We start from the raw sequence: 14,226 nt of genomic DNA on the forward strand, positions 1-14,226 counted from the left end.
GATTCCAACTGTGGTCACAAACCAAAAATGTTGTCACTTTGGATGAAAGTGTTTGCAACGGGCCTCCCGGATGGCTCAGTGGCCTAAGGCACTGCATCGCAGTGTTAGCTGCGCAACCAGAGACTCTGGGTTCGAGCCCAGGTTCTGTCGCAGCCGGCCGCGACTGGGAGGCCCATGGGGCGGTGCACAATTGGCCTAGCGTCGTCCGGTTTAGGGAGGGTTTGGCCGGCAGGGATATCCTTGTCTCATCGCGCACTAGCGACTCCTGTGGCGGGCCGGGCGCAGTGCACGCTGTCCAGGTCGCTAGGTGTACGGTGTTTCCTCCGACACATTGGTGGGCTGGCTTCCTGGTTGAATGCGCGCTGTGTTAAGAAGCAGTGTGGCTTGGTTGCGTTGTGTTTCGGAGGATGCATGGCTCTCAACCTTCGCCTCTCCTGAATCCGTGCGGGAGTTGTAGCGAAGAGACAAGACAGTAACTACTAACAATTGGATACCATGAAATTGGGGAGAAAAAAAAAATATAATAATAAAAAAATATAAAAAAATTGAAAGTGTCTGCTGCGTAATTGGCGTATTGGCCAACGCAATTTTAGTTAAGCAGTGTGAACTCTGCATTTTATTGTGAAAGGCAATTACTTTATATGAACATGTGTTGCAATGCGAGACACGTATTTCTAGATGAAACACTGATTAAGTTTGGTGAAAAAGGGACTGTATGATTTTGTGTTGTAGTTGGTCAGTTGAAAATGTACTTAGAGTTTTTGAAACAACTACCTTTTTGATGATCTGTTTTGAGTTTTGTACTAAAAGTTGTGAAAATGTACCGAATACTTGTAAAAATTGCACTAAAGCGATACAAAGAAAACTGTAAACTCCTCCGTCTCACCTCCTCATATGTGTCTGTATCCAGGTAGAGCTCAGTCCCAGGAACATGCCCCAGGATAGAGTACCGCGGCCTGGGAGAGAGAGAGCGCGCGAGAGAGAGAACGGATGTTATCTACTTTATGAAGAAAGAGGAAGAAAGAGTCGCGACCAATAGGGTCGCCCCAAAAATTATAATAATACGAGTACAGATTTTTGTATGGGACAATATATAACATTTATGTATTGGACAATATATAAAAATTTTGTATGGGACAATATATAACATTTATGTATGGGACAATATATAACATGTATGTATGGGACAATATATAACATTTTTGTATGGGACAATATATAAAATTTATGTATGGGACAATATATAACATTTATGTATGGGACGATATATAACATTTATATATGGGACAATATATAAAAAAAATTGTATGGGACAATATATAACATTTATGTATGGGACAATATATAACATTTTTGTATGGGACAATATATAACATTTNGACAATATATAACATTTTTGTATGGGACAATATATAACATTTTTGTATGGGACAATATATAACATTTTTGTATGGGACAATATATAACATTTTTGAGAAAGATATTTACTGGTTTCTTTTCTTTTCGGTAAGAGATTCAAATGTAATGAAGGTTATTTGTTGATGTAAAAATGTAAATGAACCAATTTAAGGATGTATCACCTTAAAAAAATGGGGCCCCCTCTGAAAAAGTTTGAATGCCACTGTTTTAGAAGGATTAATCTCCCTTACTCTCTCTCATAAGAAAACAAACAAACACAAATATGTGTGCTCATGCACACACACTCATACACACAAACACACTTTTTAAAATTGTATAATCTGCCTTCCTTTTGCTGGACCCCATGAAGAGAAGGCAGCAGCTAATGGGGATCCTTAATAAATACAAATAAAATACATTCAGACTCACAGTTGTGTTCTGAAGATGACAGTGAGCATAGAGAAGCCGATGGATGCACCTAGGCCGAGGTCCAGGTTCAGCAAGATAGTACACACCAGCGTTACCAACCACACCAGCTAGGGGACAGCAGAGACACAGGTAATCAGTATGGGGAATACCCAGGAATCAGGGTTTCCGAAACCCCATTTGAGTCATATAAATTAATCTCAAGTTAGGATGCATGTTTTAGGATATAACTATAAAGTGTATAAATGTGTAACTCGCCCCTCGGACTACCGAGTAGCGCGGCGGTCTAAGGCACTGCATTTCAGTGCAAGAGGCGTCACTACAGTCCCTGGTAGGAATCCAGGCTGAATCACATCCGGCTGGGATTGGGAGTCCATAGGGCTGCACTCAGTTGGCCCAGCGTCACCAGGGTAAGCCGTCATTGTAAATAAGATGTTGATCTTAACTGACTTGTCTGGTTAAATAAAGGTAAAATAAATAAAAAATAAAAGTGCTCACCAGGTCGACCTTATTGCTCTTCCAGAGTTCAGGAATGTCTTTAAACTGCATAAAAAGGCCTTTCAGGTTCACAAGCACTATACAGGCCAGGACAGCCTAGGAGACACACAAACACTCATCAGATCAGTGTTGTCTGTGTTTGGCTGGTGTGGAGGTGATGGAGAGATAGATACCTTGGGTAGCTCCTCAAACAGTGACCCCAGTTGCAGAATGAAGATCAGCACAAGTACTGAAGAAATCAGCCCCACAACCTGACAACATGTACAAACACACACATCAGTTAGTGTGTACGTGTACGTAAATGTTAGCAAGTGGAGATACGTGTATGTGCATGCATGAGTGTATACCTGTGTCTTGCCCCCAGTGCTATCCTGGAGGAGGGTACGGGACGGAGAAGCAGCAATAGCGTGGCATTGAAAGCATCCTCCCACTATGTTACAGAGACCAAGAGCCACCATCTCCTAGAAAGAGAGAAAGAAGACCAAGAGAGTGAGAGAGAAAAAGAGAAAGAGAGTGAAAGAGAGGGGGAAGATTAAAAGAATGGAGAGGCTCAATTAAATTGGGGTTTATTTACTTGTGGCCACCCCCAGTAAATAAGTCCTAGTGCTTATTCAGTGGTATATTCAGAATTTTTCTCACTGCTCCTGGTGTACTTCTCCTTTATACTTGACTGAGCAGAGCGTGTCGGCCATTAAACATTCAGGACCAGAGAGCTGTAAGCTGGTACAGACACTGTGTGTTCCCTTCCTGTCTCACTCCTTCAGAGCAAAACAACCCCAAGCACGTGTCTCTGTTGGTCTGCCTGCATGCCAGTGTGTGTGTGTGTGTGTGTTTGTGTTTGTGAGTGCGTGCGTGCATGTCCCACCTGGTTGCTGTCCACGTTGTAGCCGTGTTTTTGGCCGAATATTTTTCCCAAGGAGATGTTAAGGGCATATCCCACTATGCCTACTACGAATGCATCACCAACTACCGAACCCCACATACTAATGTCAGGTGACCTGGGAGGCTGTAGTCTAAGGATAGAGAGGAAAGGTGAAGAGGAGAAGACAGGAGTGGAGAGAAAGGGAGAGGAAGAGAAGGAGAGGGAGAGATTAAAGTGGACAGGGGGAGGAAGGGATAGAAGAGAAGTATGTGGTTCAAAGACACTGTAAAAATGTATCTCATTGATTACTGCCTCGTCCAGACCCCTCCTTGCTCAACACATCCCCTTGATTATTGCTACTGGTAACAAGTATTGAAACATGTACACAAACAAATAATTACGTTGGGGTTTAATTGTGTATCAATGCACAGAAAGAATTAAATTATGAATTTACACCAGTGACAATGATCAAGCTTATGAATACTGTCTCCTCCATTCAGAAAAGCTGCCTACAACAGCTGATATTGAGCAGTAGCAGTAGCCACTTTGTACTGTAGCTTTTGTCTTTGGCAGTCCTGAAATCTGAAGACCATGCAGAATCAGCTAAAACACATGTCCAAAACTGCCTTAGCAAATCTTGATGAAACAGGTTGACATTTACAGGCTGTTGATAATTGTTTCACTGTCAACACACTTCTCTGCTCACTGTATCTGTGTTTCCTTATCTGACTTTGACATTTTTATCTATTCGCCTTATGTAGCCCGGCCCACTCGACCCAGTTCCATTCGAACGCGATTGTGTTTGTGTTTCCCTTTCACAACTTCTGTCAACGCTAGCGAATTACCTCAGAGCGGTAGCCAGCTAATAATTTAAAAAAGACGCATCATTAACACATCTTAAAAATAAACAAAAACAAAACATGGCTGACATTTGGGAACACACACAAATGGCTCTTCGGAGGTCGGATGGTATCACCGTACCCCATCCGTCCATGAGTAATAATTGGGTGGAGGACGTATGGGGACATTTTTAATTACTTCATGCTCTCCTTGGGAGTGGATGGTTCCACTATAAAAAATTACAAGAGTACAGTCTTATCACTACCTCCACAGTGGTAAGGTGGGCCGAGTTCTTCTTCACCAGGAGGAGGGAAAAGGATTGGGATTTCTTAAGGCCGATGTTCAGCCCAGCCAATCAAGCAGCTCTTACCACTCTGCTTGGGTACTTGTATCCAACAATGGATCAGTAGAGATGGCTGTCTTGAAAATGTCAAGATTTATTGGTTAAGTTAACATGTATTTGTGGATCAACTGAACTTCTGTATTAATGTGGGGAATCTGTAAGCATCTTGTCAAATCTCATGTTGGTGAAGCAAGATAGGTTTATCCAGGTGAGGTTTATCCAGGTGAGTAGGGTATAACATTAATTTAGACATGTCAGCATCACATGTATTTCTGTAAGTATCCTGTCAAATCTCATGTTGGTGAACCAAGGTAGGTTTATCCAGGTGAGGTTTATCCAGGTGAGTAGGGTATAACATTAGTTTAGACATGTCAGCGTCACATGTATTTCTTTAGTGTTATTGTTTTTCTGGGTGAATAAGGTTTGTAAAATATCCTTGTGGTTGGGGGTAATGCCTAAAGCATGGTAAGTATAAGTGGTCTCATCTCATTGGGAACACTAGCAAGGTAAGTTTATGATGAAACTAACATGTGTTTGGATTAAGTTGATCACATTGTAACGAACGTCGTCGGGAGAAGGAGAAGAGGACTGGAGGGAGACTCTGGCTGCTCCGGACAGGAGGGAGACTCTGGCTGCTCCGGACAGGAGGGAGACTCTGGCTGCTCCGGACAGGAGGGAGACTCTGGCTGCTCCGGACTGGAGGGCGTCGCTGGAGGCTCCGGACTGGAGGGCGTCGCTGGAGGCTCCAGACTAGAAGGCGTTGCTGGAGGCTCCGGACTGACGTCCTTCGTTGGAGGCCTCGTGCCATAACTCCTCACTGGAGATTTCGTGCCATGGATCCTCACTGGAGGCTTCGTGCCATGGATCATCACTGGAGGCTTCGTGCCATGGATCATCACTGGAGGCTCTTGCCATGGATCATCACTGGAGGCTTCGTGCCAAGGATCATTACGGAGGCTTCTTGCCATGGATCATCACTGGAGGCTTCGTGCCATGGATCATTACTGGAGGCTTCTTGCCATGGATCATCACTGGGAGGCTTCGTGCCATGGATCATCACTGCTTCGTGTCATGGATCATCACAGGAGGCTTATGCCATGGATCATCACTGGAGGCTTTGTGCCATGGATCAACACTGGAGGCTTCGTGCTAGGATCAACAGAGGAGGTTCGTGCCATGGATCATCACAGGAGGCTTCGTGCCATGGATCATCACTGGAGGCTTCTTGCCATGGATCATCCACTGGAGGCTTCGGGCCATGGATCATACTGGAGGCTTCGTGCCATGGATCATAACTGGAGGCTTCGTGCCCTGGATCATCACCTGGAGGCTTTTGTGCATGGATCTCATGGATGGCTTCTTTTTGCCATGGATGATCACTGGAGGCTTCGTGCCATGGATCATCACTGGAGGCTTCTTGCCATGGATCATCACTGGAATGGAGAGACACACAGGAGGCCTGGCTCTGGGAGAAGGCACAGAACTCACCAGGCTGGGGAGACATGCAGGAGGGTGAGAGCTTAGCACAGGCACAGGACTCACCAGGCTGGGGAGACATGCAGGAGGCCTTGTCCTTGGCCGAGGCACCGGATACACTGGACCGTGGAGGCGCACTGGCGGTCCCGAGCACAGAGCTAGCACAACTCGTCCTGGCTGGATCCCCCCTGTAGCCCGGCAAGTGCGGGGAGTTGGAACAGGCCGCACTGGGCTGTGCTGGCGAACCGGGGACACCGTGCGTAGGGCTGGTGCAGTATACCCCGGGCCGAGGAGACGAACTGGAGACCAGATGCGCTGAGCCGGCATCATCCCTCCTGGCTCGATGCCCACTTTAGCCTGGCCGATTCGAGGATCTGCGATATAGCGCACCGGGCTATTCGTGCGCACTGGGGACACCGTGCGCTTCACAGCATAACACGGTGCCTGCCCAGTCACTCTCTCGCCACGGTAAGCACGGGGAGTTGGCTCAGGTCTCCTACCTGAGTCTGCCAATCACCCCATGTACCTCCCCCCCCMAAAAAATTTGGGGCTGCCTCTCGTGCCCGTTACCTCGAGCCAATTCCTCGTAGTGTCGCCGCTCTGCTCTAGCTGCCTCCAGCTCCTTTTTCGGACGGCGATACTCYCCCGACTGTGCCCAGGGTCCCTTGCCGTCCAATATTTCCTCCCATGTCCAGGAGTCCATCCTTCCACGCTGCTTGGTCCTTTGGTGGTGGGTAGTTCTGTAACGAACGTCGTCGGGAGAAGGAGAAGAGGACCAAGGTGCAGCGTGGTAAGTGTTCATTATTTTAATTAAACAACTGAACACTGAACAAAACAACAAAAACGACAAACGAACAGTTCTGTAAGGTGACGACACACACTAAACAGAAAATAACTACCCACAAACACAGGTGGGAACAGGCTACCTAAGTATGGTTCTCAATCAGAGACAACGATTGTCAGCTGCCTCTGATTGGGAATCATACCAGGCCAAACACATAGAAATACAAAACAAGGACAACATAGAACACCAGACATAGAATGCCCACCCAAACTCACGCCCTGACCAACCAAAATAGAGACATAAAAAGGATCTCTAAGGTCAGGGTGTGACACACATAGTCCTCAGTCACACAATTGTTAATAATGGGATTCTCTCTGAATGTCTTTTTTTTCTAACAAACATTATATCACAGGTGCAGAATGCAGTGTCCAATGGGCTAACTGGCATAGCCTGGACAGATGAGAAGTGACCGAGTGCTGAACTCCAAGGAACTGTTGGAGATCAAGTGTCCTGTCAAGGGGAATGGCTGTGGTTCTCTGGATGATGTCTTCAATGGGACAACCTGTGATGTGAAGGTGGTGGAGGGCACACCCCAACTGCAACCCCATGGGCCAGCAGAGGCTGTCCTGAGTTTGAAGGCATTCTACTTTACACACATGCTGCCATTTATTGTTGAGGAGCATCAGGCAGGCAGATTGTCAGTGACAATATATGCAGCTCTGTAGAAGTATGTAGTCAGATGTCTCTCCTGTTTTCAGTTACTATTAACACATAGGTTTTCAATTAAAAAGCCTGACTTAATGCATCAACAGTCACAGTATTGTGGGAAATGTTTTAATGGCTTTATTTTTTATTAATATTCATGACTATGTAAATTTTTTAAATTAAGTCGAGTTGTAATATAATTAATTGAAATGTATTTAATGTAACTTTTGACACATAACTTTAATTCATATTCAGATATCGACCCTGTGAATTCCATTTGACTGGTCAGTTCATTCAACATCTTCATGAATGATATCACCACGCAGGTTACACAGGGCAGCAAAGTATTTTGTCCATTTTAGATGAGAGGTTGATTGGCACTGTCTGTGAGATGAATCTAAACCGTTTGAGCCTTTGAATTACGCGTTCCACATGAACCCTCACGTTAGCTATCCGTCTTGTACATGTGTTGTCGCCCTCTGACAGCTGCGCGCCTCTTTTTGTGAAGGCTGCAATTGTTCATTTGACCTTCCTCTCATGTAGCAGATCACGGATTGTGAAGCCCCGGTCAGCCATGACCTCATCACCTGGACAGAGGTACTCCAGGAACCCAGAATCCGATGTCGCTACATATACCTCCATATGCTGAGTAGATGAACATCAATGGCCACCAGGTACTTGATAGTGTTCTGGGCGTAGTAAATCTGAATGACTCTCCCTTTGAATCCAGATTCTTTCACTTCTGTAAAGCAGTTTCTGAGCAGTCAATAATGCAGGTTGTTCCTGGGAGGTGGTCGTTAAAACATTGTTGCATTGTAGCACGGATGGTTTCCCGATGGCAGCCATGGAATGTACTCCCTCAGATTATCCTCCATCATGTCAATCCAATAACTAATCACTCGACTGACAACACTCTGCTAGTTACTGCTGCAGCAAATTGAGCTTCAGCTTCATCAGTGTCATCAGGAGTTGGTCTGTCAAGTCCACCGCTTTGAGGCAGAGCCACAAAGACTCCCCGTCTTTAGGAGGTGGATGCAGGGGCTCCACAGGTACATTCAGATCGACGTTGAGGTTGGTGTTCAAAACATTGCTGTAAAAACTGCCTCCTCTTCATCCAATTGTTGAGACAGCCTCGTACTGAACATATGTTTGTCATGTTGACCAATTTTAGGATTTTGTACGGTTCTGTCAGTGTAAAACTATCAAGCTCTCAACTAAAAGTACCACTTTTGCATGCGCCAGCCTTTGCACGAATGTTGCCTGGAAATAGAAACACAATTGCAACTAACTCGCCGCGATCACTGTGACGTTCCAGAACAAGGCGAATAGGATGACTCTTTCCCAATGAACTACACCATATCACCTTCTCCTATTTTCCTTTTCCTCTCTCTTCTCCTGTGGACTCAACCTTCCCAAGTTCTCTCACGTCACCCGTCCTCCCGTCTCTCCACTGGCTTCCAGTTGAAGCTCGCATCGCTACAAGACCATGGTGCTTGCCTACGGAGCTGTGAGGGGAACGGCACCTCCGTACCTTCGGCTCTGATCAGGCCCTACACCCAAACAAGGGCACTGCGTTCATCCACCTCTGGCTTGCTCGCTCCCTACCTCTGAGGAAGTACAGTTCCCGCTCAGCCCAGTCAAAACTGTTCGCTGCTCTGGCACCCCAATGGTGGAACAAACTCCCTCACGACGCCAGGTCAGCGGAGTCAATCACACCTTCCGGAGACACCTGAAACCCCACCTCTTAAGGAATACTAGGATAGGTTAAAGTAATCCTTCAACCCCCCTCCCCCTTAAAAGAGTTAGATGCACTATTGTAAAGTGGTTGTTCCACTGGATATTATAAGGTGAATGCACCAATTTGTAAGTCGCTCTGGATAAGAGCGTTCTGCTAAATGACTTAAATGTAATGTAAAATGTAACTGATCTTAGAACTCCCACCCACCACCCACAAACAATAGCATAAACACACACACTCATAAACACTCACCCTTTGGGGATCTGTCCGACGACGGCCACTTTGTATAGGCTGTGCAGTTTGCAGTAGTAAGAGATAAGTGTTGCTCCTATGATCTGTAACACACACTAGACACAAATAAGTTACCATGCTCACAGAAACACAACATCGCCTGTCCTGTTGTGTACATGTGTATTTGTGAGTAAATCATTATTTCAGCCCTGTGTGGCTTTGCTGTGTTCGGAATCCATGCACAAATACAGGCCAACATATTTAACATAACTAATCACTTTACCATATTTTAATGGATCATGTGACTGACTGGGCACACACACGCACATGCACACAGAGACACATTCACTCCTCTTGATGAATTACAAAATGATGTGCACAATATGGAACATTAAACTGAACAATAAACTGAACAATAAAACTGGAACGTTGAACTGGAACATGAACTGGAACATTGAACTGAAATATGATAGTGATGAACCACGTTCTGGCCTACTCTCCTTCAGCCATGGGGCAGGTTGCCTCTAGTGTTTTCACTAGACGTGTCGTTCAAGAGACAAAGAGAGAGACAGGAATGAGGACGCAAGACTTGAGGATGATTGTATGACAAATAAACAGAACACACACGAGAGGTGTTACGATGTAAAGCAGGGTTTCCAAACTTGGTCACGTGTTTGTTTTTGACTAGCACTACACAATATACCGAGGTTGGTTAACCTGGTTGTAGAGGACTTATGTTATGAGTTCTATTGAACAGGCACAGGCATTTTCTTCTCAAAGTAAATGTTGAGTTCTTTGACGTATGAGGACCGCCAAGGCACTAGAGTTACCACCACGGCCGCAATGTTAGTCTCTGGCAGATGTCTACAGATATATGGCTAGAGAGAGAGAGAAAGAAGAGAAGACAAGAGAAGATGAGAGAGAGAGAGAGAGATGGAGAGAGAGCGAGAGAGAGAGAGAGAGAGAGAGAGAGAGAGAGAGAGAGAGAGAGAGAAGAGAGAGAGAGAGAGAGAAGAGAGAGAGACGAGAGAGAGAGAGAGAGTGTGTGGTGAGTGAGTGAGTGAGTGAGTGAGTGAGTGAGTGAGTGAGTGGTGAGTGAGTGAGTGAGTGAGTGAGTGGTGAGTGAGTAGTGAGTGAGGTGTAGTGAGTGAGTGATGAAGTGAGTGAGTTGAGTGAGTGAGTGAGTGAGTGAGTGATGGTGAGTGAGTGAGTGAGTGAGTGGTGTGTGTTTCTGCATACATGCAGATGTTGGAAACATTTTCAACTTTTGAATCTATGAATCATCTGTTTGTGTGTGGATGTGTTTGTGTGCCTCACATAGACTGAGACAGCGTCCTGTGAAGCGTCCAGTGCGGATCCAAAGAGCTTGGGAGTTGGGAAAGTACCACCATGTATACTGCGTCTGTAGTAGCAGTACCATGGGATCCGAGAGGAACGTCACCATAAACCCAAACCGAATTCATGCCCAGCAGAAACAGAAAGATCCACTCAGTTAAAGTGTGCTGGCTGCTATCTGTACTCTGAGGGCTCGCGGCTGCTTACATCTAGAACTTCAGTCCCATTGGTTTCATTTAGAGTCATGAAGTTACTGTTTGGGCCAGCCTCTCTGTCGTGGTGCCTATCATGATGCTGGTCACGCAAATGCGCTGAGGGAACACACACACATTACACACACAAGATCATATTAGTGAAATCATTGCATATTCCTTTGAGCAAAATTATATTAAAAATTCTCTCTCTTTCTCCTTCACCTTCCAACCTGTTTGCTACGGAGATGTGTCTGGAGTTGCATAAAAACAGTACATTGAGTATAGGTAGAAGGAAGTGTAGAGCCATACACTGGGGGCACAGAGGCAGGAGAGCATAGGCAACCTGGGAAACATTACAGAATGTCAGTCTTCATCGTCTTCACAAGATAGATAGTTTCATATAGTATTCTCAGCCCAAGAGAGATTGCAACACTAACTTGAGACAACTTGTGTAATCAGTTTCACATACTCAAGCATTGGTATCAATGAAAGATTTACATGTGGTTACATGCAGTGACTTAAAGTAACTAAGTACTCAGTGGTGTAAAGTACTACTTAAGTAATTTATATGGGTAGGCCTATCTGTACTTTAATATTTCTATTTGTCGCAACTTTTACTTTTACTCAACTACATTCCTAAAGAAAACAATGTACTTTTTAAACATTTTCCTTCACCCCCAAAAGAACTGGTTACATTTTGAATGCTTAGCAGGACATGAAAACTGTCCAATTTATTCACTTATCAAGAGAACATCCTTGGTCATCCCTACTGCCTCAGATCTGGCGAACTCACTAAACACAAATGCTTCAATTGTAAATTATGTCAGATTGTTGGAGTTTCTTTTATGCTGCTGTCTGGTTGGCTTAATATAAGGAATTTGATTCATAGCATTTATATTTACTTATACTCAAGTATAGCAATTGGTACTTTTTCCCCCATTGTACTTGTAGTAAGTACATGTTAAAATAAATAGTTTTAGACTTTTACTCAAGTAGTATTTTACTGGTTAACTTTCACTTTTACTTGAGTCATTTTCTATACATTTTAGTCAGGTATGACTCTTTAGTACTTTTCCCACCATGTGTTCTCAATTTCAAGTTAGGATTGGGCCCTGTGTGTGTTCAAACAGTAGAGGTGGTACAAACCCATAGGCAGGTGCATGATGCCAATGCTTATGCCAGATATCAGGTCTCCCAGTGCGTCTTGTCTCAATGAGTAACGAGGCAGCCATGACAGGATAGGTAYAAAGCTCAGCACAGAACGCTTCAGCTTGGGCACTGAACACCTGAGACCAGGGGGAAGAGTTGGAGTGGTGGAGAGGTGGAGAAGTGGAGAAAAGAATAATACATTTTTGTTATCCATTTGTGACAACGGATATGTGTCTGCTGTGTGTTGAAGTTGAAGTTGGTGGATAGGGCATGCAGGCAACTCAGCTCCTTGAGTGCCACAGTGAGTGCAGGGTTTTGTTCCATTCCATCTCTTACACTTCTAATTAAACTAACCAGGAGTCTTACAGCTAGGCTGGAACATAAGCCAGCACACATGGTGGCCATTCAGGACCAGGTTTCCTCTCCTTTGGTGGCACATAGAGCCTGGTAACACTGTGCCATAGGGCTGTAGTTAAAATCGAGGGAGTAAGCCTACATAGGATTTTGAAAAAAGGCGAAATTCAGCAATTAAAATAAATGTTCTATCACATTGACCATATTCTTTTGGGGAAGCACAATTGATTCTTAGTTTGAGCATATCAAACTATTAATAAGATGTGTACGCTCAGATTTTGTATAAATCACTTGCGCTGCTCGCGGTTTGAAGTACTCAATGTTCTAAGAGGTTCTAAGGCAGGGTTCCCCAACTGGCGGCCTACTGGACGAACTTGGCCCACGAGTGGTTTTATTTGGCCCCCAAAATCGTCTTATGTCATTAGACACAAAAGACTGTAAAAACACCAGGAAATCAGCTCCAAGTGATTTACATTTTTGAAATCTGTTCCCAAGTATTCCCACTCATAGTAGAGTGACATGATTATGTAAAAATGCAAGAAAGTTTTGAAATTATTATGTTTTAGTCAAATATTAACTCTGTCTGGGATTCTTGCGGTCAAATTGACTTGTAATTATGTTCCGGCCCCCCGACCATCCGCCTAGTTGATGATCCGTGTTCTAAGGGTTGCGCTACATGGTGATGAACTTAGAGATCAGCCAATTAAAACCAGCAACTGTTTTTGCAGCTCCTGCCATAGACTCCGGGTCAAGTCCCATTCTGAGGGCATTATGAAACTAGACGTCTTGACAGAGGAAGAGCCGGCTGGTAGACGAGACTATTACTTTTAATACAGTAAATACCCTAAAGTTAATGCTATTTTACAAACTAATGTAAACTGTGTGTATTAGTGTGCTTGCTGAAGGCAAGAACACTCTAGATGTGTGGCAAACCCACAGTTTCATAAGCTGTCTGGGTGGTTGGTCTCAGATGGCATGACATGGCCCTTTTTGAGTATAGCTAGTGGCTTCCCCCTCTCTCTCTCTCTCTCCTCTCTCTCCTACACCCAGGTTCTGTCATCTCAGGTCGTAAATTCCTGGAGGAGACTCTCTCCCCCTGGACATGCAGAAAGAGACATAGCGAGAACAACGGATTTCACATGGCGAACTCCGAACTCGTTTACCCCAAAATGGGGATTTGATACAAAAATGTCCACTTGTGGAGGTGGGAATGGTCCGTGGACCATTATCAAAATGTGGAAAAAGTTAAGGGGTCTGTAATTGCTGCCAACGGTGCTTCAACAAATACTGAGTAAAGGTCTGATTACCTATGTAAATGTGATATACACTGCTCAAAAAAATAAAGGGAACACTTAAACAACACAATGTAACTCCAAGTCAATCACACTTCTGTGAAATCAAACTGTCCACTTAGGAGCAACACTGATTGACAATAAATTTCACATGCTGTTGTGCAAATGGAATAGACAAAAGGTGGAAATTATAGGCAATTAGCAAGACACCCCAAAAAAAGGAGTGATTCTGCAGGGGTGGACCACAGACAAACTTCTCAATTCCTATGCTTCCTGGCTGATGTTTTGGTCACTTTTGAATGCTGGCGGTGCTCTCACTCTAGGGTAGCATGAGACGGAGTCTACAAACCCACACAAGTGGCTCAGGTAGTGCAGTTCATCCAGGATGGCACATCAATGCGAGCTGTGGCAAAAAGGTTTGCGTGTTCTGTCAGCGTAGTGGTCCAGAGCATGGAGGCGCTACCAGGAGACAGGCCAGTACATCAGGAGACGTGGAGGAGCCGTAGGGAGGCAACAACCCAGCAGCAGGACCGCTAACTCCGCCTTGTGCAAGGAGGTGCACTGCCAGAGCCCTGCAACATGACCTCCAGCAGGCCACAAA

At 44.8% G+C, this 14,226-nt stretch overlaps 1 protein-coding gene across 1 annotated transcript in view; it reads right to left on the bottom strand.

The window, feature by feature from the left end:
- Positions 1–10,745, bottom strand: part of LOC112069534 (solute carrier family 26 member 6-like) — a 21,733-nt gene extending 10,988 nt beyond the window's left edge. The window contains exons 1-8 of the mRNA XM_070438573.1: positions 10,719–10,745; positions 9,323–9,417; positions 3,188–3,335; positions 2,670–2,783; positions 2,496–2,573; positions 2,323–2,418; positions 1,828–1,934; positions 887–956 (exon numbers count right to left, since the gene is read on the bottom strand). Coding sequence (XP_070294674.1) covers positions 887–956; positions 1,828–1,934; positions 2,323–2,418; positions 2,496–2,573; positions 2,670–2,783; positions 3,188–3,335; positions 9,323–9,417; positions 10,719–10,745 — 735 coding nt within the window. The remainder of the gene's footprint in view (positions 1–886; positions 957–1,827; positions 1,935–2,322; positions 2,419–2,495; positions 2,574–2,669; positions 2,784–3,187; positions 3,336–9,322; positions 9,418–10,718) is intronic.
- Positions 10,746–14,226: the final 3,481 nt, after the last annotated feature.

This window comes from Salvelinus sp. IW2-2015, unplaced genomic scaffold (genome assembly GCF_002910315.2).
Source record: "Salvelinus sp. IW2-2015 unplaced genomic scaffold, ASM291031v2 Un_scaffold1042, whole genome shotgun sequence".
Taxonomy (NCBI): Eukaryota; Metazoa; Chordata; class Actinopteri; order Salmoniformes; family Salmonidae; genus Salvelinus; species Salvelinus sp. IW2-2015.